This window comes from Fusarium proliferatum (assembly GCF_900067095.1).
Source record: "Fusarium proliferatum ET1 genome assembly, contig: FPRO_scaffold001, whole genome shotgun sequence".
Taxonomy (NCBI): Eukaryota; Fungi; Ascomycota; class Sordariomycetes; order Hypocreales; family Nectriaceae; genus Fusarium; species Fusarium proliferatum.
In genome coordinates this window covers 6,304,699-6,330,640 of record NW_022194790.1, presented here as the reverse complement: position 1 = coordinate 6,330,640, position 25,942 = coordinate 6,304,699, and the positions used below count along the sequence as shown (strand labels likewise).

The following is a 25,942-nucleotide window of genomic DNA, read 5'->3' as shown; positions in this document are numbered from 1 at the left end:
CGGCGGTGGATAGAAGTTTCATCAGCCTTGCGATGATACTCATTACCATGTTGCCGATCCAGTTATACAGCCAGCTGCAGGCCCGGGATTCTCGATTCCTCATCACTAGCAGATGCGATCTCGCAGAGACTAAACCGCGCTCCTGAGACATTGCAAGACACATCGAGAAAGTTGGAGTGCCTCCTAACGCCGATTTGCTGAATCTATAGGGGTCGATCCCAAAATATTCACTTCTATATTTACGGCGTCTCACAGCAGACCTTTCCTTTTCAGGTGTGCTTCCGTCCACTTCCATAGCCTGAGCGTCAGGTCTGCCTTGGTCGCGTTCTTGCTCGGCTTGCCGATCTTGGCATACGGCACGACGTACCCGCCCGAGTGATTCTCTTTGAAATCCGCGCTGGCGATGGCAAAGACGGACGAGATGCTGCCGTTGTCGACGTCGTCGAGGATTCCCATGCAGCGCAGGATGGACGTTAACTTAGGCGTCGTATCGAGAGACCTGGTGTTGTCAGTATACTGGCGTTCATTTAATGGTGCTGGCACTCACGTGTGAATATGCCCAGGATGCACAGCAGCAGTCCATATGGCGCCCTCTACTCCCGAGCCCGGCCCGTATCGTCGATTCAGCTCCTTTGCGTGCAGCACGTTTCCCAGCTTCGATTGCCCGTAGCGCGTCATGGAGCCGGCGACTTCCATGTTGATGTCATCGAACTTGATGCCCTCGGATGGCGCGAAGAGGCTGTGGCCATCGGAGGTGACATTGACGAAGCGAACTGTGCCTGGCGGGCTGGCCATGGCCGTGGCCGTGAGAAGAGGGAGGAGTTGGTATGTCAAGAGCCAGTGCGAGACGTAGTTTGTCTGTTGGCTGTTAGAGTCAGTGGGGTAAGTGAGTCGGTGGAAAACAGACCTGAAACTGCCCTTCGTAACCGTCTGCAGTGATCTCGAAAGGGGTATTCATGATACCCGCATTGTTGATCAATCCATGGAGAGCAAAAGGATTTCTCAATATAAGCCCTCTCCTGGCCGACTGCCTTTATCCCACTAGGCAGATGATTTGGTACGTACACGACGTAGGGTCGAGCCCGGATATTGAGAAACTCATTGACGACAATACGGAGACGCTACAGATGCTACGGCGGAAGTGGGAGGTGGCGAGTAAGTGCTTATTTTTAGGCTTGTCGACCAAACTGCTAATATAGGTTCTTTAGACCAGGCTCTTCTGCAGGATATAGAATGCTCTAGACATAAAAAGACCTGTGGCCCAGCTAGACTCGCCTAGACTCAGTTAGAGAATACTTCAGCTAGCTATAAATTACCTAAAAGAGAAGAGGCTATTGGCAAGCTTGTGCGCAAATGGACTAAACAGTAAAAGTTGTTCTGAGACATTGACAAACTATTAAGTTCTAGGCCATATAACACAGACTAATAAATACAACTACAGATCTAACAAAAGCCACTGCATGTGGCTTTGCTGTAAACTGTTGTTGTTCAGGAGGAATTTAAGAATAATTTCAGAGAAGCGGGGTAATAAGAGAATGAGAATAAAATAAGAGCAATGTGGCTATCTTTATATTTCTCATATAGGTCAAAGTAGTCATAAGACTATATTTTGTTCTCTTATATTCATTCTTACTTTAATTTCTGGAATGAAACATAGACACCATTGGCATTGCCACAACCAAGCGCAATCTCCTTAGTCCAAGGCTTTGGGTCCATCGATTGAATTGATGTGAACTCTTGAGCAAACCGCATTATAACCAGCAGAGACTCGGTAATGGCATATTGTTGACCAAGACAAATGCGTGGGCCCCCATTGAAAGGCAAGAAGAACTAAAAATAATCAGTGTTATGCTAACCTTTCGCAAAGCCAGGATCCAAAGCTTTAACTTACCCATGAAGGTCTGAGAGACTCCCATCTCTCGGGACGAAATTCCCCAGCATCTTGGCCATACAGATCTTTACGACGATGCATGGCGTAGACAGTGTAATTCACCATGGAGCCCTTTGGAACATGAATAGGATGATCACCATTTGGGCCGCCACCATGGGGAAGAATCGTATCCCGATATGCCATACGGCCATTGCTAGGGACAGGAGGATGGAGGCGTAGTGCTAAAGTCATGTCAGCGAGGGTCTTGGACGAAAAATTACACTGACATTCGTTGATGCAGTACTTAGCATATGTGAGATGGCGAAGCTGCTCGTATGTTGGTTCATTTGTGTCTAGATGCTTAACTTCATCTCGAATCTTGGTCCAGATATCTGGTCTTCGTGCAAGGATAAAGAAGAGATTACCCAATAGATTCGAGGTGGTGTCTCTTGCAGCTATCAAGACGCTTAACAGCTCTGCGCGTATCTTTTCCTTCGATACACCCGAACTAGCAAGCTGCCTCAGTAGACTGCCATGCCGGTTATTAGATTCATTCTCTCTTGGTACTTCCCTAGCCAAAGTCGATGTGCGAAGAGCCATAGCTTGATCGACATAATGCTCGACATAAGACCGTGGCCCGGCCCATGGGCCGACCCGTGATCCCTGTACCTTACGTGTACCTGGATAACAAGCTTTGAAATCAAAAGGACCTCGCTTAAGAGCTCATTCGTCAGGGCGTGGTTCTATCCGTCCAAACATCATAACTTGTCAGCCCCTCCCTCCATTTCATCTGTGAGCTTATCCTTCTGTTACCTGCCGTTTGTGCAGACGATGTGTTACAATATGGTCGGCATAGCTTTACTTGGAGCCGGAATCTTTGCGAGAGAACGTACTTCGATCCCTCTTGAGCTGTTTATCAATGGCAAGGTTGCATTGCAGAGGAGCTTTTGAGTCAATGTTGCGCTGACACGTTACAGAACACTTACCAGCTATTGAGTCCGTTGGACACCTCAGCCTCAAAGCCGTCTACTCACGCTCTGAGGAAGCGGCAATATCGCTTGCGAAGCAGGCCCAGGACATGGTTGATATCTACTTTGATAGCCCCCCCACAAGTGGAAGGTCACTTGACGATCTCCTCGCAAGGTCTGACATAGCTGCAGTGGCAGCATGTGCTACCATTCTAGTCCAGCCCCAACTTATCCGGAAAGCTCTGAGAGCCGGAAAGCATGTGTTGAGTGAGAAGCCGATAGCACAGGACACTGCAACTGCGATTAGCCTTGTCCAATGGTACAGTTCTCAGTCCAGCCCTCCGATATGGGCCGTTGCTGAGAATTTCCGATTCAATGAGAGTCTGAGGTATGCCGAGATGAGAACCCGAGAAATCGGGGGAGAACTTGCATCCTTCCGTTTGAGCTACTATGGATTGATAAGAAACGAAAACAAATACTTCAAGACCGAATGTAGGTAGAAAGTACTGTGCTTAGCCTTGACACAAATACTGATACGTTACAGGGCGCAAGACTCCGGAATTCCAAGGTGGTTTCCTTCTTGATAGCGGAATTCACTTTATTGCCAGCCTCAGGCTTCTGCTACGTGCCGTTGGACAGGAAGCTAAGGAGGTAATGGCCTTGTCAAGTTTGCTAAAAGAGCATCTCCCTCCTGTTGATACTGTTCACGCTATCATATCTACCACTGATTCTCGACACGGAGCAGTTTGCATCTCCTTTGGGGTAGAGCACAAATCCACTCTGGAGATCGAAATCATTAGTACTCATGGCGTTGTTGTTTGGACGCCTGTCAGTGTACAATCAACCATCAAATCAGATTCTGGGGATTCAATGAATGAGACAAAGGAATTTATCTACAACAATGGTGTCAAGGCAGAATTTGAGGCATTCGCTCAGGCCATATTGCAGAAATGCCCAGACCCACGTCAGACTCCTCTGGAAGCCCTCAAAGATCTATCTCTTCTGCAGGGTCTGTTGGATTCTGCCGCATGTAATGGCTCGATGAGGCCTGCCAAACTTGAGTGAGGATCGAATAGTACATTCTTAGCAAGTTCGTCAGGGTAAGGCCAAACAACACAGACTCATAGATACATAGACACATAGTGAGTGCTGATTCAATTGCTTGCATTACATATTGGGGCTTTTAATATCAAGCATACAATAATTGAGGAATTGATTATGATTATACCATATGACATTTTATCAGGACTTTTATTCTAAGAGATTTCTTATTTATAAAAAGACACTTTTCTACTTACCTTCCATAGAATGACAGGCTAAATATAATACTATCCTGCTCTCTCAGGCTTAGAAGGAGCCCTCCTGGGCTGTCTTTCAACAAGGAGTACCAATGATAAAATAGATGCGATTGAGAAGTAAAGCATTACCCTCATCTGCTCCGAGGAGGCATCTGCATACAGAACTCTTATCCGAGATTGTGTCTCGGGCGAGAGCATCCCGATGTTTTCTGAGGACAGCAGTATTTGTGCAACTTGCTCTGCTGTTAAGAACTTGACAGCTTCTCTCTTTATATGGTTGATCAGCAAAGCGGAACAGACGGCAAGCCCGATTGTGCCTCCCAACACTCTGATCTGCGTCACAGATCCCATTGTGACGGCTAAGGTTGTGTTAGTTGAGAAATGTCAATGATTTGGTAGTGGAATTGGGAGATCATACCTAGATCTTTCTCAGTGACAACTAGTGGCACCATCATCAGGATTGTACTGAGGTTGAAGCCGAAACCGAGGCCCATAATAGCCTCGTAGCCATATTGGGCCGAGGCAATAGATGTTGATGATTTTAAGGAGCTATATAGGCCTACTCCTATTGTCTGCAGTGAACCTCCGAGGAAGAGCGTGTAGAGAGGAGGAACTCCCAGCTTAGAGACCAGTATCCCATTGATAGCAGTCGCCAAGGGAGATAGAAGAAGTAGGGGCAGTGTGCGAATGCCAGCGTTGATAGCCGATGTCGTGTTGACCGTTTGGAATCTCTGCGGTATGTTGATAAGAGCAGCCATAAAGGGGAATCCGGTAAAGAAACCGTTCCTGGACGAAAGTGGAATTAGTTAACCGAGGACTTGGGATTGACTGACTGTGGACTTACAAGAGTAGTCCCATGACAAACCTGTTGTGCACCAAGCTCCAAGGAAACATGGGCTCACGGACACCGTCTCTACTAGACAGCAGTCGCTCCCAAGCAACAAAGGCAATCCAAAAGACACCAGAGAGTACAAAAGTTGATACAATAGCACCACTACCCCACGGGTAGGCCACCCCACCTTGCTCGAGTGCAAAGATGATAAGGATGGAGGCAGCTAATGACACAGCCATACCCACAAAGTCAACCCGCTTCCACATTTGTTTCGAGGCGAGGGAATGAAAGAATTGATCGGATTCGCCGTAGGGAAAGTTGAATGGGACCGAGAAGGCGAGAAGGACAGCAGCAAGCGCTCCCCCAGGGCCACTACAAGTAATGAGTCACTAAACAGTATCTTCATTGCAATGGAAGAAAATGGAACTCACTTGAAGTAGAACACCCAGCGCCATGTCGTGTGGTCTGTGATTGCTCCTCCAAGGATCGGGCCGAGGACACTTGAGAGAATAAAGGTTGACGACATGATAGAGATATAGGTTGCGTATTTGTCGGGAGGCACCATGAGCGGTACCATGATTGTCGACAAAGAGTAGATACCGGAGCCTCCCATCCCCTGAAAGGCGCGGAAAACGATTCTATAGTAAAGATAGACGATGATAAGGCGCATGAGGTTGGTATTATGACAGAGAATTGACATACAGAGGTACCATGGAGTCAGAAGCACCACACGCCATAGAGAAGACGGTAAATATCGTGATCGCAAGCAAAAGCATTAGCTTGCAGCCAAATATGTCACTTAGCTTAGAATAAATAATGAGGAAACCTGAGATCTCTTAGTGCCTATACCAGTCTTGGAAACCAGAGTAAAGTTGGCTCGGATCATACCGGTGTATGTTACCAAGTAGGATGTCACGATCCAACCGGCCATATTGAAGCCTTCAAGGGCATCCACGATTGAGACCAGGGCCGTGCTTACAATGGTAGTTTCCAATGTCGACAGCAAGAGGCTCAAGCAGAGGCTACGCCAATGGCAATCAGCTGCGAAGCAAGGGCAATTGAGCGAAAGTAACCTACGCTGAGGTCAAAGCATGAAGCCTCCATCCAGTATGGTACACCTTTTGTTTGGTCGCATTGTCTGATGAACCAGCCGCAACCTCAACATTCCTGTTATTGTCGCTCAAGACCGAGCCGTGGTTGCCGGATGAAGCTTCAGCTTCAGTGACCGAGTCGGGCAATCTACATGCATCGTCAGCAGACGGGTTGTTGCTGTCGTCGTTTGTCTTGGCGGGAGTCCCGGGCCGAAAGGCTGGTAAATGTTTCAATGGCAAGTCTGGTGTTTCCGACATGATGGGAAGAGAAATGTGCCAGAGTGAGTTATAAGAGCTCAACTGGCGTAAAAAGGACAGAGCGCAGTTGAGGGCTTCAGGCTTTGCGTGGGTTTGACCACTACGGACAGGTAAACGGAACAAAGGAGAAAAAGAGTGGGGGATGAATTTGTGGTCAGCTTTACGAGAAGGGGCAACAACAAAGATTTCAGCCTCAGGAAACAAGAAACAGAAATTTCTAATTCCCGGGCTGCCTCCACCTTTTGGTCTGTGCGTTTCCTGTGAAGTTCAGGGGGCGCGTCGCGGGCGGGGTGAGGTAGTCAGCAAGGGGGATAGATAAGGAGCCCGATTACCCTGTATCTGCAAATGGGGGATATTGTATCACTCTTGATTGGAGCGGTACACTGCGCTCACAATGTCTTAGATGAACAGGTTGCCATTTGAATTTTTACTATAGTTGTTTATTTACCTAACGATGAGCTGTTGGGTTTTGGTATTGCATTTCTCCAATGACATCTTGGTTGCGATTCTGCTCCTTGAGTTTTCCGACTTCTCCCAGCGAGATCGTCAGCGAATAACCCATTTCGGCACAAATGTCTCACTTGGTGAGACGCATGATAAGCAAATTTCGGTCAAGGGGAACCGCACGTCTTTTCCTTAATTGCCTAATTTGGACAGTTGCGTCTCTAGGTAAAGTTGGGCAGAACTTGATTCCCTCGGCATGACATTCTTTCCGGTATTATTTCCGCTAGTGGGATGCTAAATCCTGAACTCCCCTGTACCTAGATTGACTGAGCCAATTAGCTGGCTGAAAAGAGCCAAGACACTAAGATTAAGCATATATTTAGCCTTTGTAAATTTATTTAAGATAAGGAGCTGCATGCGTAGCCCTTCCCCTATCTAACAGATAAAAGTAAAATGCCACAATTGCATCAGAGATAAGGATGCTTCAACTACCATCGTCGATCAGCGAGAGGATTCGCTCATGGGCGAAAAAGATGGTGTCAATCTTTCCCGACATGACAGAAAACACTCGGCCGCGACGCGAAACTCGACAGCTGCGGTCATCATAAGCCCCTAGCGGCTTGGTCTTGACGGCAAGCTGTGGGCCAATGTAACGGAACGTTTTGAGGAACGTGGGGAGGTAGTGCATAATCTGTTCCTCCATAAGCGCCCGCTTGGCTGATATGGTTGCAGGGCTAACGTCGTCCCGTGCCGCCCGAGCTTCTGCTGCAGTCTTGAATTGTCCGAGAGGCGTGTGGGGGACGCTAGACAAGGTAAACAACCCCGGCATTTCGGTAGGGTAGACGGAAGCCAGGGGGCCATCGACCAAAGTCACAGCCGGAAATTCTGAAGGCCCCTCGTAGTAGAGCAACAAGGTGGCCTCGTATATTACCTCCAGGTCCAGGTCCATGTAATGCCCCCACGTCGCATCCACCACAAAGTCAAAGCGTTCACCTTCGATCAAGACGCCATCCTCCACCTATTGGATGTTCGAAACTTGTTGCCCAAGCTCGAGGGCTCCTTTGAGTGCTGCCTCAAAATAGGCACGAGCCTTGCTCAACAGCAAAACCCTCTTGGGCACGCACATAATGCCGTCAACGTTAGTGATATGAACACCCGCAGGTGCCCCTTCGGTGAACGCTACCCCGCTTGAGGCCATGGTGGCCTTGTAGGTATTGTAATCAAGCAGGGAATCTTGAGTGGGTACAGCGTAGATGTTGAAGGGCACAATGCGGCTGAGTTCGGGGTAGTGCTCGACGAAACGCATAAAGCCATCTCTTGACTGGAGACGTGTACCACTGTGACGGGCATAATAGAAGCCCATATGCAGCCTGAACTGGTTGTTGCCAGATGCTTCATGTAGCAGTCGCTATGCTGTTCAAACAATTTGACGCGAAAGCCGAGAGCGCGAAGCGATGTTGCAATGTGACAGCCATACCATCCACCACCGATGATGCCAAAACTGTGGGGGTTGATGCAGGAGTCTTCGTCAATCTTTGTGTTTCCATTGATACCATTACCATTACCATTACCATTGTGAAGTTCCTTCTCGAGGTTCGGCATATTGGTGCGTTTGCGTCTTTTGAATAATAACTTTGAGGATATTATTCTTTATGTCTCGCTAGACTCTAGAGGTACCAAACGAGCTTTTCGATGTATATCTAGTATTGGCCACAATATGCAACCGCAAAGATGATAAAAGCGATTTCAAGGATCTCTGTAGATGTATTGGGCTTTGATATATTTGTGATTGGGATAATGTGACCTTTTATCTTCTCCTTGCTCATGAACTCGGTCTTGAGTCCTTGACTTGGGAGACTTGATACATTAATGAGCTCTGTGCATTTCCTCGATGACCGAAAAGTTCCCCCTAGCTCGGAACAGTGTATTCTTCTTACTGAGTCTGGTGTTTGTGGAGGGTAGATAAGATTCTCAAGGGTCGGAACAAGATTGTCAGCACAATATACATATACCTTGCAGAATACAATGGTGGGAGATGCAACTCTGTCGATAAGCAACACATTTTGTATTGATGGAAATACTGTGTAAGCATATCGCGTTTATCTGTTACATTGAGCTCTGCAAATCTGACTTGACAATCGACTTGGCGGTTTGTGATCTTGCCACGTAGCATTAGTACTTGAACAAGAAGGCGCATATTCTGAGACTGATTACCTTTCACAGCGTATCAAGATGACTCTGATTACTATCTCTATACATCCTCCAGAGTGTCTTGATTCTTGGATAAACTCAAACTCTCCATCAACTGAAGTTCCCAACAGCTTTGCCCTCCACGCCATGCGTATACTTTGCCTTCACGGAATGGGCACCAACAGCAAGGTACGTAGCCGTCGCATCATGATTACAAACAACCTACTGTAACATACTCTAATACAGACTCTAGGTGCTGGAGATGCAGACATGTACATCACGTTCCTTCACACCGTTCAGATGATAGCATGGACTGACTTCATTGTAGCTGCACTCCGACATCAGCTCAGCCATTCACAATCGCACAAATACGAGTATGTTGATGGTGGGGAGCCCATGCCGCCTGCTCCTGGTTAGTCATTGAGTCATTTGTTTACTTGCTTAATCAAGACTCTTACACATAACATAGGAATAGAAGCCTTCATTGGTCAGGATGAGAGCCTTGCATATTACCATCCACACTCGGCAAAGAGCATTTTGACAGCCATTGGCGACCTATGGGAGTACACTGCCGAGGAAGGTCCCTTTGACGGCGTCTTGGGCTTCTCCCAAGGCGCATCTCTAGCCGCTATGATCATTGCTCGTGCCCGCCACTCTAACCCACCACCTTTTCAGTTCGCTATATTCTTCTGTGCAGGACTACCTTACTGTGAGAAGTCTTTGTCTGCAGGCGAGGTTAAGTTCCTGAGGGCTGAGGACACGCAAGGTCCCGTTATTAATGTGCCGACAGCTCATATTTTTGGCAAAAAGGACCCTGATGTTAGCTATAGTAAAGCTATGACTGAATTGTGCCATCCTTGGGGAAGAGTCCTTCTGGACCATGGAGCTGGGCATGAGATCCCGCGAGTGCCTGTTGAGATGGTGGATGATATGGCACGCGCAGTAGAGAAAGTTGTCACCAAGGCAGCGATCGGTCAGTAGCTATGAGTAGATTGATAGAAGAGATAAAGTACACGAGATAAATCATAGTAGTGCCATATTAACAGCTAACCGAGTGGTCCATGCAATGAACCCCAACAGAAGAAAAAGAAAAAGCGTAATATCGATGTTGTTGAGCTTGATCCAAGACATACGCACGTCAGGTGTCTGAAGATGCATTGGACGCAACTCGTTGCCTCGTGGATACACGTATCTTGGGTTTAAAGCCTGCAAAGACTCCTTTTCACTGTTCGCGGATGCTCCAAGATTGAGAAGAGACTTTTCGAATCTACCATCCCAATCATATAAATGCTCCTCAATTAGATTGGCAGCAAAGTGCTTCTTCCGCGATCCGACTATGGCAATTTTATGCATACGCTTGACGTTTCTCTGGAAAGACTCTTTGTCAAACAAGAGTATGGTTCTGATAGCTGACATCAGGGAAGATACATCGAAATTTTCTTTGTCAAGACGGACTGCAACGCCAGATCGTTCCAGTCTCAGTGTGGTGACCATCTGATCACCAAATATCCCCATTGCAACCATAGGGACACCATGAAAGATAGATTCATTGACAGATGAAGGTCCAGCGTGTGTGACGAATATAACTGTAGAATCATGTTCGAGGACCGAACGCTGCGGTACCCAGGTAGCAAAGTGCCACGCTTGGTCCTGATTCTTGAATAGTTGATCAATGGTCAAGTGAGATAGGTGAGATGATGGGACTCGAATACTGGTATCGAGTCGACCACGACTTCTAGCACTTAGTGCCCAGACGACACCGTCGATCAAGCCGAAAGAAATGGCACCAGCGAGACCGTTGATGATCTTGAAGATTTTTGCGTCGTCCAGAATAACATGTGTACCAAACGCAACTAAAGCGATACTTTGATGTTCCTCTAGAAAGGACTTGATGTCTCCATCAAGGGCAGAATATGAGTCCGCCAAGATGGGGCCTACAGGATGAACCAAAGGTGGAGTGTCTCGTGGTGTTTCCATGCCATAAAAGTTGTTCAGAAACACAAGATAGTCCGGCTTGGAAAGTTTAGGCCGAGGCGCAACCCCTTCCTTTCTCCGCATGGCCTTGGTCCAAAAGATCCAATGAAGAAAGAATGGCGCCGAGCGAAGCAAAAAGGTCATTTCAAACAACCTATCATAAATGCTTGCATGCTCGCTGGTCAAGCATATTTGCTGCATACCAGGTTGACCCGGAATGTACTTCTGAGGCATCATCAACCATGGCATCTGAGGCCACATGACTGCATGGGGGAGCCGAAACTCATTGCAGACATCCAGAGCCGCTTCAACGTGGAAGTCGGAGAAGATAAAATCAGGTTTGGTGGTAGTGATTACCTCCTTCAGACCGCGATATGTAAAAGGCCAGAACTCATCAAATGCCATTTTGCCTTTGACAATATCTCGGTTCCCTTAAGCAGTGTTCCAATCTGACCCTATTATAGCAGGATATCCAATAAATAAAGTCCTTAGAATAAACATTAGTGTTTTTATTGGTTGCTTTATTTGTGAATATAAAGCCATTATGTTTAAGGAGACCGAGATACAGCAGCGTTACTTTACTACTGGCACTGGAACAACCATGCTTGCCAATCGACTGAGCTATTTCTATGACCTTCATGGGCCTAGCATAAGTCTTGATACAGCGTGCTCCAGTAGTCTCAACGCCTGTCACCTAGCCTGTAATAGTCTAAGGTTGGGCGAGTGTGACATGGCATTAGCAGCTGGCTGCAACCTGTTCTACAACCCTGATACCATTATCCCACTCACAGCCCTTGGCTTTCTATCTCCTGATGGGAGATGCTACAGTTTTGATGAGCGGGCCAATGGATACTCACGTGGTGAAGGGTTCGGAATGGTTGTGTTGAAGAGATTGAGTGATGCTATCCGTGATGGCGACTGTATTCGTGCCATCGTTCGAGGCTCCTCAAGCAACCAGGACGGCAACTCACCTGGCATCACACAACCTACTCGTCAGGCGCAAGTTGACTTGATCAACGCCGCATATCAATCAGCTGGTCTATCCAAAACGCAGACACGCTTCTTCGAGGCCCACGGTACGGGTACTCCAGTTGGTGACCCCATTGAAGCGAGTGCTATCAGCGGCGCATTCTCAGAGTATCGCTCCGAGGAAGAGCCAATGGTTGTTGGCGCAGTTAAGACAAACATTGGCCATTTTGAAGGCTCGGCCGGGATTGCAGGTCTCATCAAGGCCATAATGGTCCTTGAGAAAGGCATCATACCTCCTAACATGGGCTTCCAGACCCCCAACCCCAAGATCCCTGTTCATGATTGGCATCTCAAGTTCCCAACCAAGCCTGAAGCTTGGCCTTCTAAAGGACTCCGACGAGCCTCAATCAATGCCTTTGGCTATGGTGGAAGCAATGCTCACATAATTATTGATGATGCCTATCACTACCTCCTCGAGCATGGCTTGAAAGGCAAACACCAAACTATTGAGTTCCCACCGGTTGAAGGCTTGAAGTCTTCCATCAATGGTACGAATGGTACGAATGGTCATTCAAACGGTATCACTAATGGCCACGCCAACGGTCATCAGTCTACTTCTAGCTCAAGTGACGATGAGTATATCTTGGTCAAGCACTTCAAAGGTCATGGCCCCCCTAGTCGTTCATTCTTCTTTTCTACCTTCGATGAAGCTGGATCAGTCCGCATGGCACAAGAATACAAGGAGTTCCTTGATTCCACCAGCAAATCAATATTTGCGGGTCTGAGGAAGAACAACGCTTCTTGAGTAATCTTTCTTTTACCCTCACCAAGCATCGCACACCCTTCCCCTGACGGTTCTCCGTCGCCGCAGACAGCATCGCAGCTTTGTCGAACAAGTTAGAGAGCAGCCCTTCACCTGTAAGAGCCACTACTGACCCTAAGCTTGGATTTGTCTTTACTGGACAAGGTGCGCAGTGGTACGCCATGGGTAGAGAATTGTTCTCTGCTTATCCGACATTCAGTACGTCTATTTTTGCTGCAGACCTATATCTGAGAGAGCTGGGTTGCCCTTGGTCACTTGTCGGTGAATTGCTTCAAAACCAAGACAAGTCACGCATCGATGATCCTGCATTGAGTCAACCAATCTGTACAGCCTTGCAAGTGGCTCTTGTTGACCTCCTCGCTACTTGGGGTATCAAACCAGCTGCCGTAGTCTGTCATTCATCGGGAGAGATTGGTGCTGCCTATGCTACAGGTGCCATATCGCAGGAGTCGGCCTGGAGGTTAGCATTCTATCGCGGTGCTCTGTCCTCTCGCCTGGCCATGTCTCCCGATCATACGAACGGAGCCATGCTCTCAGTGGCCATGAGCTCACCAGATGCCGTGTCATATCTCAAGGAACATGTTGGCAGTGCCTTGGGTAGAGACATCGTTGTGGCCTGTATCAACAGTCCGAGAAACGTGACGCTCAGTGGCAGTGCAGCATACATTGACAAGATCAAGGCTGCTGCAGACTCTGATGGTATTTTTGCCCGCAAGCTCAAGGTTGATAACGGTTACCATTCACCTCTGATGGCCACCATTGCAGATGAATACAGAAGCTTGATTGGCGACCTCGAGGCTGGAACCAATATATTACCAGGCCAGGTCGCTCCAGTCTTTTATTCGTCCCTCGGAGGGACAGTCAGCTCTGCCTCTGCTCTTCAGAACCCCGATCATTGGGTTGACAACCTGGTCTCGCCAGTCCAATTCTCCAAAACCTTCTCACTCATGTGCTCCAACACCAGTTCCAGCGCACCAGTCAAGAAGCTTGGATCTTCGGCCAAAGCAACAGTCAAGCCCCCGAAGATTACTCAAGTACTTGAGATTGGCCCGCATGCGGCATTGCGTGGCCCCATTCGTGAGATAATGGAGCTTACGCCAGAAGTGAGTGGCATTGGATATGAATCAGTGCTCCGTCGTGGTACTTCTGCGGTTGACACTGCTTTGGGCGCCGCCAACTGGCTTTGGTGCTGAGGGTACGAGGTGGACATGTCTGACGCCAGTATTGCAAAGGACAGCTTCCTTGTAGTCAACGCACCGGGATACCCTTTCAACCACTCCAACATCTATTGGAATGAGAGTCGTATCAGCAAAGGATACCGCTTCCGTCCTGCTATGCGACATGAACTATTTGGTGCCCCCGGTGCCAGATTGGGATCCAGCCAATGCTGTGTGGCGGAACTACATGCGTCTTTCAGAGAACCCTTGGGTGAAGCATCACCGAATCACTGGTGCTACCATCTACCCCGCCGCAGGAATGCTTGTTATGGCCATAGAGGCTAGTCGACAGATGGCAGACATATCTCGTGTAGTCAAGGGCTTTCGCATTCTCGACGCTCGCTTTAATGTCGCTCTTCGCGTTCCAGCGACGCAGAATGGTCTGGAGACGCACTTTTATATGCAGCGCTCGAGAGACCATCCCGACACTGTGGCGAGGACAGTTCGCAAGTTCTCGCTCAGTAGTTATGAGGGCGGTGAATGGCGTGAGCATTGCCATGGTCTGGTCGTCACAGAGTACGAACAACCTTATACTGTCGTTGATGATGGAAGAGAAGACTTTGAGTTCCAAGAAGCATGCAAGAATAGGCTTACGAGCGTTGAGAAGGCCTCAAAAGTTGAGACCTCATTTCGGCAGCTCTATGAGCATTTATCGACCGTCGGCCTTGACTTTGGCGCCACTTTCCAGACTCTCCGCGATATTCGCTGTGGTGACATTGGCGAAGCTGTGGCGACTGTGGAGAGGCAAGATCTTGAGAGCTTGATGCCTCTGGGCTATCTTCAAGATCACTTGATTCATCCCACCGTACTCGATGGTATCCTCCAGAGCATCATTGTCAGTTTGACAAAGGGTGGCCGCGAGATTGACCAAGTCATGGTTCCTTCCGAGATTGGCGACCTCTGGGTATCTGCTGATCCCTCAACATCCAAGTTCGATGCTGTTCGCGTCTCTTGCTCAGGCAAGTTCCTGGGCATTAGGCAGGCTGAGGCGCGCATCGTTGGTATGGATGTTGAAACCGGCAAGGTCGTTTGTACGGTTGACAACTTTGTCATCACTACTGTGGCACGAAGCGAAGGCGCTTCTTCGTCTGACGCTGCCAGAAGACTCTGCTTCAACCTCGATTATAAGGTAGACCCAGCTCTTCTGGATCAAGAGACCGCAGACAAGACACTCCAACCTGATGCAAAATGTGGTGCTACTACTCAACAAGCCCAGTTGATTCAGGAGGTGGAGATGATGTGTTTCTTGTATATCAAACGGTTCTGGGACAGGATCTATGATGAGAACCGCGACGCCAAGTCAGTACCCTATCACAAGAAGTACATCGCCTGGATCAGGCACCAACTGGAGAAGTATGACGCTGGCCTTATCCCTCATGCCATGCCCGAATGGCGGGAACGAGCAGCCGATGATGAATACATCAGCCAAATGGAGACCAAGCTTCTCAAAGAGGGCTCAGCTGAAGGAAAGCTAGTCGTCAATGTTGGACGAGAACTTCCTAACATCCTCGCTGGCAAGTCTGATGCACTGGAACTCCTCTTCAAAGACAAGCTGGTAGAAAACGTCTACCGTTCTGGAGTCGGGGCTGAGATTGGTTATGACCGCATGGTGGCCTATATCGATGCTCTGGCCCACAAAAACCCAGCTCTTCGCGTTCTCGAGGTTGGTGCTGGAACTGGTGGCGCCACAAGACCCATTCTCAAGTGTCTCACGACACAAGGTAATGGAGAGACTGGGACACCACGGTTCAGCCACTATGCGTTTACAGATATCTCGATTGGCTTCTTTGAGAACGCCCGAGAAATGTTCAAGGATAGTGCTGCACGCATGAGTTTCCGCGCGCTCAATATCGAGGAAAACTTAGAGCAACAAGGGTTCTCGGGCCCGGGAGAACAGTACGATGTCGTCTGCGCTGCCAACGTCATCCATGCAACAAAGAACCTGGAGGCGACCTTATCCAACGCGAGGAAGTTGCTAAAGCCTGGAGGTAAACTCATATTGTATGAGATGACAAACACTGGCATGATACGGACAGGCTTTGCCTTTGGATTGCTGCCCGGTTGGTGGCTATCTGTCGAGGACTTCCGTCAGTTCACACCACTGGCCGCTCCGAATGACTGGTCCAGATCTCTCAAGGCCAGTGGATTCAGTGGTATCGATCTGCACATCTATGACTTTCCAGATCATAGGCATCAGATGGTCAGCGTCCTCATCTGCACAGCGCTTGGTGATGGAAGTGAAGAAAATGCACCAACCACTTCCTACTCCTCGTCAACTATCAAGATAATCACTTGTGGTGCGGGATCCGGCTCAGCCACCCAAGAGAGCCTTGCTACAATTCTTGAGAAGCAAGCGGCCAGCCTCAGCACTAGCGTCGATGTTGTCAACTTGCACGATGCTGTGGCAGATCTCAAGGATCTGCAGCAAACTCGTTGCATCTTCCTAGGGGACATCGAGTCCAACTTTCTGGAACAAGTTCATGACGATGACTATGAAGCTTTCCGGAAGTTGATTGGTTCCACCAAGACACTACTCTGGGTCAACCAGGGAGGTGGTCCCTCACCCAAGAACCCTGGCGCTGACATGGTGACTGGTTTCGCTCGCTGCATGCGTGCTGAAAACCCAGGACTAAACTTTGTCACTTTATCTGTCCATGACTTGGACTCTTTTGACAAGGCCGGCTCCATCATCTTGCGAATCCTGAGTTCAGGTGGTGGAAGTGAGAACACCTTCTTCGAGAAGGACGGCGCTGTCTATATTCCACGTATCACCGAGGCCAACACAGTCAATCATCTCATCGCTGCCAAGACTAAGGGTGAGCCAGCCAGGTCAGAGACATGGCAGGATGCTAGCAACGGTAGAGCCTTGACCCTACAGTGTGCTGTGCCTGGTCTCCTTGACAGCCTTCAGTTCCAAGACGACGAGCTTTATGAGAGGCCTCTCGGACCTTATGATGTCGAGGTACGCGTTCACGCCACTGGCCTCAATCTTCTTGATGTCATGATAGCTCTAGGTCAGGTCATCGGCGAAGCGTTTGGACAAGGGTGCGCCGGCGTGGTGACTCGCGTCGGAACAGACGTTGAACGAGTCTCTATCGGCGATTCTGTTTGTGTTCTTCTCAGGGGAACTTTCAAGACTTTTGCACGAGGCTCTCAGTGGCAGTTCGCCAAGATTCCCTCAACTATCGACTATGCGGTGGCCTCAGCAGTGCCAGTTGTTTACACCACCGCATACTATGGACTTCATGACCTCGCGCGCCTCCAAGCCGGCGAGAGCATCCTGATTCACTGGGGTGCTGGTGGTGTCGGGCAGGCTGCTATCCAGCTCGCCAAGGCGGTTGGAGCTGAAGTGTTTGTCACCGTGGGCTCTATCGAGAAGCGAGACTTTGTGCATGAGCACTACGGTATTCCTTTGCACCATGTCCTGTCAAGTCGCGACTTGAGCTTTGTACATGGCATCAAGAGGTTGACTGATGGACGCGGCGTCGATGTCATCCTCAATTCTACAGCCGGACAGACCCTGCGTGCTAGCTGGGACTGCATTGCCCCGTACGGGCGATTCATCGAAATCGGCAAGGTGGATATCTTTGCCAATGCAGGTCTCCCAATGGGGCCATTCAATCAGAGCGTCACCTTTTCCTTCTTCGACATTGGTCTCATATCACTTGAAAGAGGCCGGCTATTCTCCCGCGTCCTTCAAGATGTCGTTGATCTGCTCGCCAAAGGATCCATCACCCCACCACAGCCACTGCATGTCTACAGCTATTCGGACATCCAAGAGGCATTCAGAATCATGCAATCAGGATCTCATATGGGAAAGCTTGTCTTGAAGGCTCAAGATGACGATCATGTCATGGTAAGGTATATCAACAGCTCATATCATGTATCAACACTAACATCTTCCAGGTCGAGCCCAGTCGAAAGCCCACGTATTGCTTTGATCCTGATGCTTCATATCTGCTTTCTGGAGGTCTCGGAGGTCTTGGACGCAGTGCAGCACGTTGGATGGCGTCTCGTGGAGCCAAGAATCTCATTCTTCTCTCTCGCTCCGGAACCACGCGACCTGCAGCACAAGAACTCATGAAGGAGCTCGCAGGCGCTGGCGTGACAGCGTCAGCACCTCAATGCGACGTCTCTGACCGTGCTACTCTTAAGAGGGTTCTCAATGATTGCGCTAAAACGATGCCACCTATCAAGGGTTGCCTCCAAGGCTCCATGGTCCTCAAGGATAGCATATTCTCCAACATGTCCCAGGAAGACTACTACACTGCCGTACGTCCCAAGGTGGTTGCATCAAGAAACTTGCACGAGCTTCTCCCTCAGAACCTGGATTTCTTCATCCTTCTCTCATCTGCTTCTGGAGTGGTAGGCAACCGAGGCCAATCCAACTACTGTGTAGGCAACACCTACCAAGATTCCTTAGCCCGTCACCGGGTCTCTTTGGGTCTTCCAGGTGTAGCTGTTGACCTGGGAATGATCCTTTCTGTCGGGTTCGCAGCCGAGAACCAAGAGAGCATGGCTAATCTTCGCCAAGAAGGTTTCAATGCCATGCGAGAAGATGAGTTCCTTGCCCTGCTCGACATGTTATGTGACCCGAATGGAAAGTACTCTACCAATGCCAGCCAAGATTTGCAGGCTTCGTCCTTTGCTCAAATCGCAGTTGGTCTTGAGGCGCCCGCTACTCTCCGCATCAAGGGCATCCCAGAGCCAGCTTGGATGACCGACCCTCTGTTCAAGCATCTATACCAGATCCGAGGGGAAGGCGATCATGAGGGTGAAGGCGACGGTGAAGGTTCAGCCACGTCATGTTCCACGCTACTCCCAGCGGCGGCATCGTTAGCTGACGCAGCCAAGATTGTTAGCGAAGCTATTGTTCAGAAGCTCTGCAAAGCCCTGTCTTCAAGTGAGCGGGACATTGACGTTTCAAAACGTCTTCACAGCTATGGAGTGGATTCCCTTGTTGCGGTCGAGCTACGCGCCTGGTTCATGAAGGAGGTTGGCTCTGATGTTGCTGTATTCGATATCATGAGTGGGCAGAGCTTGGAAGAGTTGGCTGAACTGGCGGCAAAGAGAAGTTCATTTGCCAGTTTCGATGACGAGAAAGAGGCCGATTGAGCATCATGGGATTCAATTTGTCAAACAATATTTTATTTCGCCAGGTGTACTCTGAATGGGAAATTGGGTTGGGCTGGTCGCAACTATTCCATGCCTACTCATGGGCTGATTGTTGCCACCAATGACCGGTAATTTAATCCTTAGGATATGAGATTGTATTTTTTACTGAATGATTAATTGAATGCGTAACGATTTCTACAACAATAATTGACCATGCCTGGGTGAGTGATCTAGAGTTGGTTTAAAATCGTAGCTGCATTCTCGAAGTTGATTTGGTATCAGGTTATGCGTCTCCAACAGCATTATGAAATATTTATGCAACAACAGTGAGCAGGAGATTGAAAATAAAGAGATTTGATTTCTCTGACTACAGAATTGCAATGCAGGACCTGCTACTTGGACTGAGTCTCATTTGCATGTGACATTCACCGTCATCATCTCTGGCCCCTCCTCCTACTGATTTATGCCGAGGAATATCGCAGCCGGATTCTATGGCGATATTGATAAGGTTGGCAAGCATCTATATTAATAGAGCTGTATGAACAACAACTACCGAAACATCCCGTTCGGATGTCGATCTCACGGTGCACCAAGAGTCAATTAATATGCCGTCAGACCCGGAAATATCCCAATGGCAGACCTGATAAATCTGGAGTGTGAAGGCCTTGGCCCAGGTAGTTTGCAGTTGCGCAATTTCTAATTGGTCGAATGTACCTTCCATTTAGTCAGTATAGAGGCTGATTCGTTTATTGAAAAGGATTGCCGTAGCAATGTGCCGTATGTCATGGTACATATGCTTGTCGATTGAGCACCGGGTGGAATAGTAAGGTTTGAGGTTCAGGATTGATTGCTTGCATGATGACAAATGTTGCGCAGATCGGAGTTATAACCACCGATGCTCCGATTTTGCTTGGTCTGATAACCAGTACGAGTGGATCTATCAAGAACTGGCTCCACTTCGCAATCAGATCCGATGTTGAGTAGCTTGAGATTTGACTTTCCGCGGACTCGAACTCCATGGGCAGTCGGCGACCATCTAACGTCCGCTGTGCCTGATTGTCAAGGGAAGGTGTACTACGCGTCGCAACTGATGTCGTAATTACGACTACTCATACGCAGATGTCTAGGATATTAGACCTTGCAAGGATGGTCTTTGAGTTTCCTTGATAGTCATATTATCCCTTGAACCTTCCACTGTGTCTCTCACTCCGCAATTACTCTCTTGCATCTACAACGCAGAAAGAACCTGACGAATGTCGCGCTGCATACATGCTTCATCAATCAAAGAGATAATGCCTTCCATCTGAAATTGCGAGCTAGCATATCTATATTCAGCAACACCGTTCCGACTCAACCACTCCACACTCGAAGAAACAATGGCGGAGTCCGACGAGAAGCCTCGGCCCGACGACGCCGAGCACACGAAGACGAAAGCTCTACCTCACTGGCGGCTGGTCGTCGATCAGGCTGGCGTTACGCCCGAGGTTCTTGCCTACAACTATCAAGGGTCCGGCACTGAACAGGACCCTTTTGTGGTTCAATGGATCCCAAATGACCCAAGGAATCCCCAGCAATGGACAGACTCTAAGAAGTGGTTTATAACATTATCCGTGGCAACAGCTACTTTGACTGTTAGTCTGGTATCATCGGCATATACAGGAGGCATAAAACAGATCATCCGAGACTTCCACCTTAGTCAGGAGGTAGCAACTTTGGGCGTCTCTCTATTTGTCCTTGGTTTCGCTCTTGGGCCCTTGCTATGGGCACCACTTAGCGAGATCTTTGGCCGCCAGCTATTGTTCATTGGAACGTATGCTGGCCTTACCATCTTCAATGCAGCCTGTGCTGGTGCCCCCAATGGGGCTTCGTTACTGGTCTTCCGGTTTTTGGCTGGCTCCTTTGGCTCTTCTCCCTTGACTAATGCTGGAGGAGCTATAGCTGATATGTTTCCGCCCGATCAACGAGGCCTAGCAATGACCCTCTTCGTGGCTGGGCCATCCCTTGGTCCAGTGTTGGGCCCGATTTGCGGTGGATTCCTTGGCGAGAATGCCAGCTGGCGTTGGGTGATGGGATTCCTTGCCATCTTCGCTGGAGTTATGTGGATCGGAGGAACCATCCTTATCCCGGAAACCTATGCCCCGACATTACTGAGGCACCGGGCTGTCAAACTGTCTAGCATGACTGGGAAAGTGTATATCAGCACCATTGACTTGAAGCAGGGGAAGGTCTCTCTACGCAGAGCTATAAGCACTTCCTTGCTGCGACCGTGGATTCTACTCTTCAAGGAACCTATTGTCCTCCTGTTATCGATTTATATGGCGATTATCTACGGCACCCTCTACTTGTTCTTCGCCGCCTTTCCTGTCGTTTTCGAACAGGCTCGGGGTTGGAGTCAAGGTATCGAAGGTTTAGCATTCTTGGGTATAGCTGTAGGCATGATGGCTGCTTTGATTTATACGATTCCTGACAACAAGCGTTATGTTCTCCTCGATAAAAAACACAACGGTTTTGCACCACCAGAAGCCCGGCTCCCACCAGCAATAATTGGCTCGTTTGCCATTCCAGTGGGTTTATTTTGGTTTGCTTGGACCAACTATCCATCCGTCCATTGGATCGTCAGCATCATGGCCGGTGCCCCTTTCGGCTTTGGTATGATTCTGGTGTTTCTAAGCATCATGAATTATCTGGTCGATGCATACACGATCTTTGCAGCTTCAGTTCTTGCTGCTAATTCGATCCTACGCTCCTTATTTGGCGCAGCCTTTCCGTTATTTACAGTACAGATGTATGACAAGCTAGGGCTCCATTGGGCATCGACGATCCCAGCATTCCTGGCATTGGTCTGCGTTCCCTTTCCCTACCTGTTCTACATATATGGAGCGCGCATCCGGACTCATTGCAAATTTGCCGCTGAATCGGACGCCTTTATGCAAAGTTTGAAGCAGGCCCAGAACCAACGGGAACAGGAGTCAGAAGAACAGGATACTATTACCGAGGACGAGCGTACAGTCATTGATGATGGAGTCATCAGTTTTAACCATAGACGAACATCCTCGGTCCATGGTCCATCTTCACTATATGACGGCAACCCCTATGACATCGATCGTGTTCACACGAGAGATTCATTCTCTTAACCTTTACGAAAACCAACTTGGTTCAGCTTTAGTTAGACTTGTAGATCAGAACTCAAGTACGTGATATTTTAATTCATTTTACCCTTAGGACCACATACAAATTACTCAGACCTACCTCGCCCGTATAAATTCCGTACCGGCTGCTAAATGAAGTTGGGATTTCTAGTCAATTCGTAAGTGAGATGAAGTGGGTCACGGAGCTTGACCCTGACGATGTGATGTGGATCGACTGTGCCTTGCTGTTGAGGAGTTGGGGATTTGACACTATCTACAAAGTTTCAGGAATGAAATCTTAACCTATCAGCAAATCAAGACATGCTGTTACGAGGGAGTGTCTTCTTAGGCAGTTCTTAAATAGTAAAACTACAAGCGATAGAGTCCAAGGTCATATCGATCTACAGCATGTCTTAGTTGATGAAATTTCACATCATGAGGAATGGTTGGAGGCTAAGCAATTAAACTCAACGCTAAGCGCTCAGCTGCCTATTTTATTCACTCATACCCACTACCGACTGCCGCTTTCCTCTCAAGAGGGCTAGGCCTATGGGTCTAGAGGGTTTTATGCTGAGAAAGGCAGTCACCGAAAATTATCTAACCTCCTTACTCTTGCATCTGCCTATTTGGAGGCCGATGCACTGAGACATCAATCTAACATAAATACACTGCTTGAGGTCCTCAACTTTCTTGTCCCATCAATTCTTCATTTGTTACAATGACTCACACCTGGGATCCAGATCCGGCACCGCTTACCACTGCCGAAGAAGAGATTCTGGCTGAGAGCGAGGCGGTGTCTAAGCTCAGTCAATCGCAACTGGACTCATTTAATGCCTGGGTAGGATCTAACAATCCAGGAGTACTTAAGGCAAAGTCTTGGATCACGAAAAGATACGATCTTTATTACAACACCTTCTCTTACTCTGAGCTAGTTCTAATGCTAAAGCGGGCCAAATATCTCTCTGGTAATGTGCCCAATAACGAGGTAAGAACTATCATTTTATCACAGGGTCTATCAGTCTAACCAAGAACCACAGGACCAGGTCGACTTTATCGTACGAAAGCCAGGCCTTGGCTTGCCTCTTGGCCACATGCCTGACCAAGAGGACCGCTTCCCTTTGCTCTTCATGGAGGATAATTACGAGAACGGCTGGCGAGCTGCCACTTTACTTATCCGCGAGAGTTGTATGCTCAAGCTCGTCAACGAGCTCTCCGATAAGCCGGAGTGGTGGCGTAAAGTTCAAGACGAGGCCATATCCAGCAAGTGGAAGAAAGAGGCGTTGGAAATGGACTGGACTTCTTATCGGAAGCATGCCGATTTTACCTCCGCTATGGCCGATGCAGTCAGTTAAATGAGCCATGGTGTCCTCGACGTTATGATACTGATACTTGAACAGTGCATCAGCGAGCTGCGAAACAAAGCAGAGCTGTATGAGAAGACGGGTTTAATGCCTGTTTACGACTATACAGCCACAGTTATTAAATCAGACAGTTTACTAACACCTGACCTGGCCAAAGCTCTCCAGGAGGGCGTGAAACCGCTGGAAGACGTCCCCCCAGAGTTGAAAGACTGGCATCCCAACTCCAGCGAGCAAGTCCTGGATCTTGTGCATCCGTCACTGTGGCCATTGATGTATGGCCGCTCCAGGGTCCTCAGTGACAGACTTATCGACGTCGATAACGCCCTTGCTTCTTGTGGTACTGGCGCCGTGCTACGCGCGCCGGGGTCCGAACAGACAACGCATATCATCGGAGAAGGGGGATTCTGTGAAGATGAGGTCGTGGTGCTATCAAATAAGTTCCAATGGTTGCCTTGCGATGTCGACCTTGACCCTAAGACAGGAAAGGCCAAGATTGTGAGTTACATCAACAATCTCCATCCACAAGAACATTCCCGACTCTATCCTATTATTGAAATGTTTATCGAAAAGTCACTACCAGCTTGGGACATTATCTATGACTGGGAAGACTCCTTTTCTGTGCAGCGCCTAACCACAGATGAGGCCGAATATGATGAATGTCCCTGCCCTGATCTCTGTGGTATCGAGGACGGCTATGGCTGCACTCCATGGAGGCGTCCTATTAGTGAGGAGGAAGAGCCTAGATACGATGTCGAGTCGTGGGGAGAAATGCTGGCAGACGGCGAGGAAGACGATCGTGAGCCTGATTATTACGAACTCGGCGAAGAGAAGGCAGAGGATTATAAGACGAATGCGGTGCGCAGAAACCTGGATGACGCTTGGTTTGCATCAACCCACTCTGCCAAGCTCCCCGACGCCGACCCAAGCGCAAAGGACCATGTGAGGATCCAGCCTTCAGATGTGAAAGCAAATGGGTTCTTCAACAATAGCAGTCAAATCCAGGTCATCGTCAAGCTTGCAAATATTCACCTGACGCCTGAGAAGCCCGTCTACAATGGTGGTTCGTGGCATACAGAAGGCCTGCTAAATGAACACATCGCCAGCACAGCTCTCTACTACTATGACAGCGAGAATATTACAAATTGTACTCTGGACTTCCGGACCTGCGCAGATAAGGAAGACCTGGCTGCCGAAATCTCCTATGAGCAAAATATGCATGATCCAATTGAGCGAATTTTTGACATTACTTTGGATGGGTGCATATTTCAGGATATCGGTTCTGTCCTTACCAAAGCCGGGAGGGCAATATTCTTTCCCAACGTCTTGCAACATCATGTTTCGCAATTCAGACTCGCCGATCCTACCGAACCCGGTCACAGAAAGATTCTCGCGCTGTTCCTTGTCGACCCAGCGATACCCGTCATCAGCACTTCAAATGTACCGCCACAACAGAAGCATTGGTGGACAAGTCAATCAGGATTGGATTCTGGGCGTGGCGTGATGCCACCCGAGCTAGTCGAAAAAGTGGTTAATCATATGGACTGGCCAATTGATTTGGAAGAAGCCAAAAAGGTGCGCTTGGATCTGATGAAGGAGCGGACATCGTTCAAAGCGGAGGAGGAATCGAGATTTGAGAGGATGGAATGGAATTTCTGCGAGCATTGATTGTCACTAGGAAACATGTGGACCTATCCGGATCTAGAAAAAGCAACGGAACACTTACCCTGGACTTGTCGTATCATAAACGCATCCGAAGTCAGCGTCTTAAACTTCACAAAGCTAAGGGACCCAAATTCATGTCACTAAGTAAAAGTAGATATTACTCATTCACGCGATTGGTGAAGGGAAACTTACTGCAAACTGCAAATATCTTTTCATTGTACCTAGAAGTGTTACACTTCCTGTTCACACGCATCAATACCTTTGACCAGGCATTCGGCCGTGCATGGGGCTTCATTAAACTCGACAAAGTCGTCCACTAACCAAATGTAGTAATTGGCCGCCCCCTGCTACGTGATCCTGGTTAATCACCCTTGGCACCATGTTGGGCATTCCGGGTGAGAATATGGACCTAACGGCTCGTAGTAAATGGCCGGATAAGAGCCAGTGCAGTCTTACCCACGGGGAATTGTCAGGCTTGACCCCAGGTTTTGCCCACATTATGGCTCGACCGGCGTATTCCTTGGCTTCCTGGGAACTAGCGCAAATTCAAAATGAAGCCACTAGTCAGTAAGTTATTCCAAGAAGTCCGAGAAACAAGAGACTCTGTGCAATAAGTTTGCCTCAGCCGAGGGACTATATAACTCCGCGAGCCTGATTATTGTTGGATCTCCTTATTCACTTGGTTATCAAAGCGATCGACCTCACCCTTTTACCGGGATACGAAAACACTTTCTAAAAGTTC

General features: G+C 48.6%; 10 protein-coding genes across 10 annotated transcripts; 5 read left to right on the top strand and 5 right to left on the bottom strand.

Moving 5' to 3' along the window:
• Window positions 1-249: 249 nt before the first annotated feature.
• On the bottom strand, window positions 250-958 carry FPRO_00006 (related to reductases; the record flags this gene model as incomplete). The annotated part of the gene is made up of 3 exons (XM_031225871.1): window positions 250-499; window positions 548-858; window positions 908-958. The coding sequence occupies 3 exons, from the start codon at window positions 956-958 to the stop codon at window positions 250-252; spliced, it is 612 nt and encodes a 203-aa protein (XP_031076464.1).
• A 671-nt stretch (window positions 959-1,629) lies between these two features.
• Window positions 1,630-2,470, bottom strand: FPRO_00007 (related to cytochrome P450 CYP4/CYP19/CYP26 subfamilies; the record flags this gene model as incomplete). The annotated part of the gene is made up of 3 exons (XM_031225870.1): window positions 1,630-1,830; window positions 1,892-2,112; window positions 2,158-2,470. 3 exons carry the CDS (start codon window positions 2,468-2,470, stop codon window positions 1,630-1,632), a joined length of 735 nt encoding a protein of 244 aa, XP_031076463.1.
• Window positions 2,471-2,713: 243 nt separating this feature from the next.
• FPRO_00008 (related to dehydrogenases and related proteins) lies at window positions 2,714-3,903 on the top strand (the record flags this gene model as incomplete). The annotated part of the gene is made up of 3 exons (XM_031225869.1): window positions 2,714-2,759; window positions 2,848-3,330; window positions 3,383-3,903. The coding sequence occupies 3 exons, from the start codon at window positions 2,714-2,716 to the stop codon at window positions 3,901-3,903; spliced, it is 1,050 nt and encodes a 349-aa protein (XP_031076462.1).
• Window positions 3,904-4,166: 263 nt separating this feature from the next.
• On the bottom strand, window positions 4,167-6,317 carry FPRO_00009 (uncharacterized protein; the record flags this gene model as incomplete). The annotated part of the gene is made up of 7 exons (XM_031225868.1): window positions 4,167-4,495; window positions 4,555-4,922; window positions 4,981-5,340; window positions 5,400-5,606; window positions 5,671-5,794; window positions 5,857-5,990; window positions 6,046-6,317. 7 exons carry the CDS (start codon window positions 6,315-6,317, stop codon window positions 4,167-4,169), a joined length of 1,794 nt encoding a protein of 597 aa, XP_031076461.1.
• A 928-nt stretch (window positions 6,318-7,245) lies between these two features.
• Window positions 7,246-8,363, bottom strand: FPRO_00010 (uncharacterized protein; the record flags this gene model as incomplete). The annotated part of the gene is given in 3 exon segments (XM_031225867.1): window positions 7,246-7,779; window positions 7,798-8,082; window positions 8,097-8,363. The coding sequence occupies 3 exon segments, from the start codon at window positions 8,361-8,363 to the stop codon at window positions 7,246-7,248; spliced, it is 1,086 nt and encodes a 361-aa protein (XP_031076460.1).
• A 735-nt stretch (window positions 8,364-9,098) lies between these two features.
• On the top strand, window positions 9,099-9,932 carry FPRO_00011 (uncharacterized protein; the record flags this gene model as incomplete). The annotated part of the gene is made up of 4 exons (XM_031225866.1): window positions 9,099-9,140; window positions 9,205-9,223; window positions 9,280-9,363; window positions 9,421-9,932. 4 exons carry the CDS (start codon window positions 9,099-9,101, stop codon window positions 9,930-9,932), a joined length of 657 nt encoding a protein of 218 aa, XP_031076459.1.
• A 42-nt stretch (window positions 9,933-9,974) lies between these two features.
• FPRO_00012 (uncharacterized protein) lies at window positions 9,975-11,330 on the bottom strand (the record flags this gene model as incomplete). Its single annotated transcript, XM_031225865.1, has 1 exon — window positions 9,975-11,330. The coding sequence occupies one exon, from the start codon at window positions 11,328-11,330 to the stop codon at window positions 9,975-9,977; it is 1,356 nt and encodes a 451-aa protein (XP_031076458.1).
• Window positions 11,331-11,469: 139 nt separating this feature from the next.
• Window positions 11,470-19,049, top strand: FPRO_00013 (uncharacterized protein; the record flags this gene model as incomplete). The annotated part of the gene is made up of 5 exons (XM_031225864.1): window positions 11,470-12,673; window positions 12,766-12,915; window positions 12,937-13,820; window positions 13,966-17,790; window positions 17,841-19,049. The coding sequence occupies 5 exons, from the start codon at window positions 11,470-11,472 to the stop codon at window positions 19,047-19,049; spliced, it is 7,272 nt and encodes a 2,423-aa protein (XP_031076457.1).
• A 1,376-nt stretch (window positions 19,050-20,425) lies between these two features.
• Window positions 20,426-22,183, top strand: FPRO_00014 (putative mfs-multidrug-resistance transporter; the record flags this gene model as incomplete). The annotated part of the gene is made up of 1 exon (XM_031225863.1): window positions 20,426-22,183. One exon carries the CDS (start codon window positions 20,426-20,428, stop codon window positions 22,181-22,183), a length of 1,758 nt encoding a protein of 585 aa, XP_031076456.1.
• Window positions 22,184-22,895: 712 nt separating this feature from the next.
• Window positions 22,896-25,203, top strand: FPRO_00015 (uncharacterized protein; the record flags this gene model as incomplete). Its single annotated transcript, XM_031225861.1, has 3 exons — window positions 22,896-23,162; window positions 23,215-23,520; window positions 23,575-25,203. 3 exons carry the CDS (start codon window positions 22,896-22,898, stop codon window positions 25,201-25,203), a joined length of 2,202 nt encoding a protein of 733 aa, XP_031076455.1.
• Window positions 25,204-25,942: the final 739 nt, after the last annotated feature.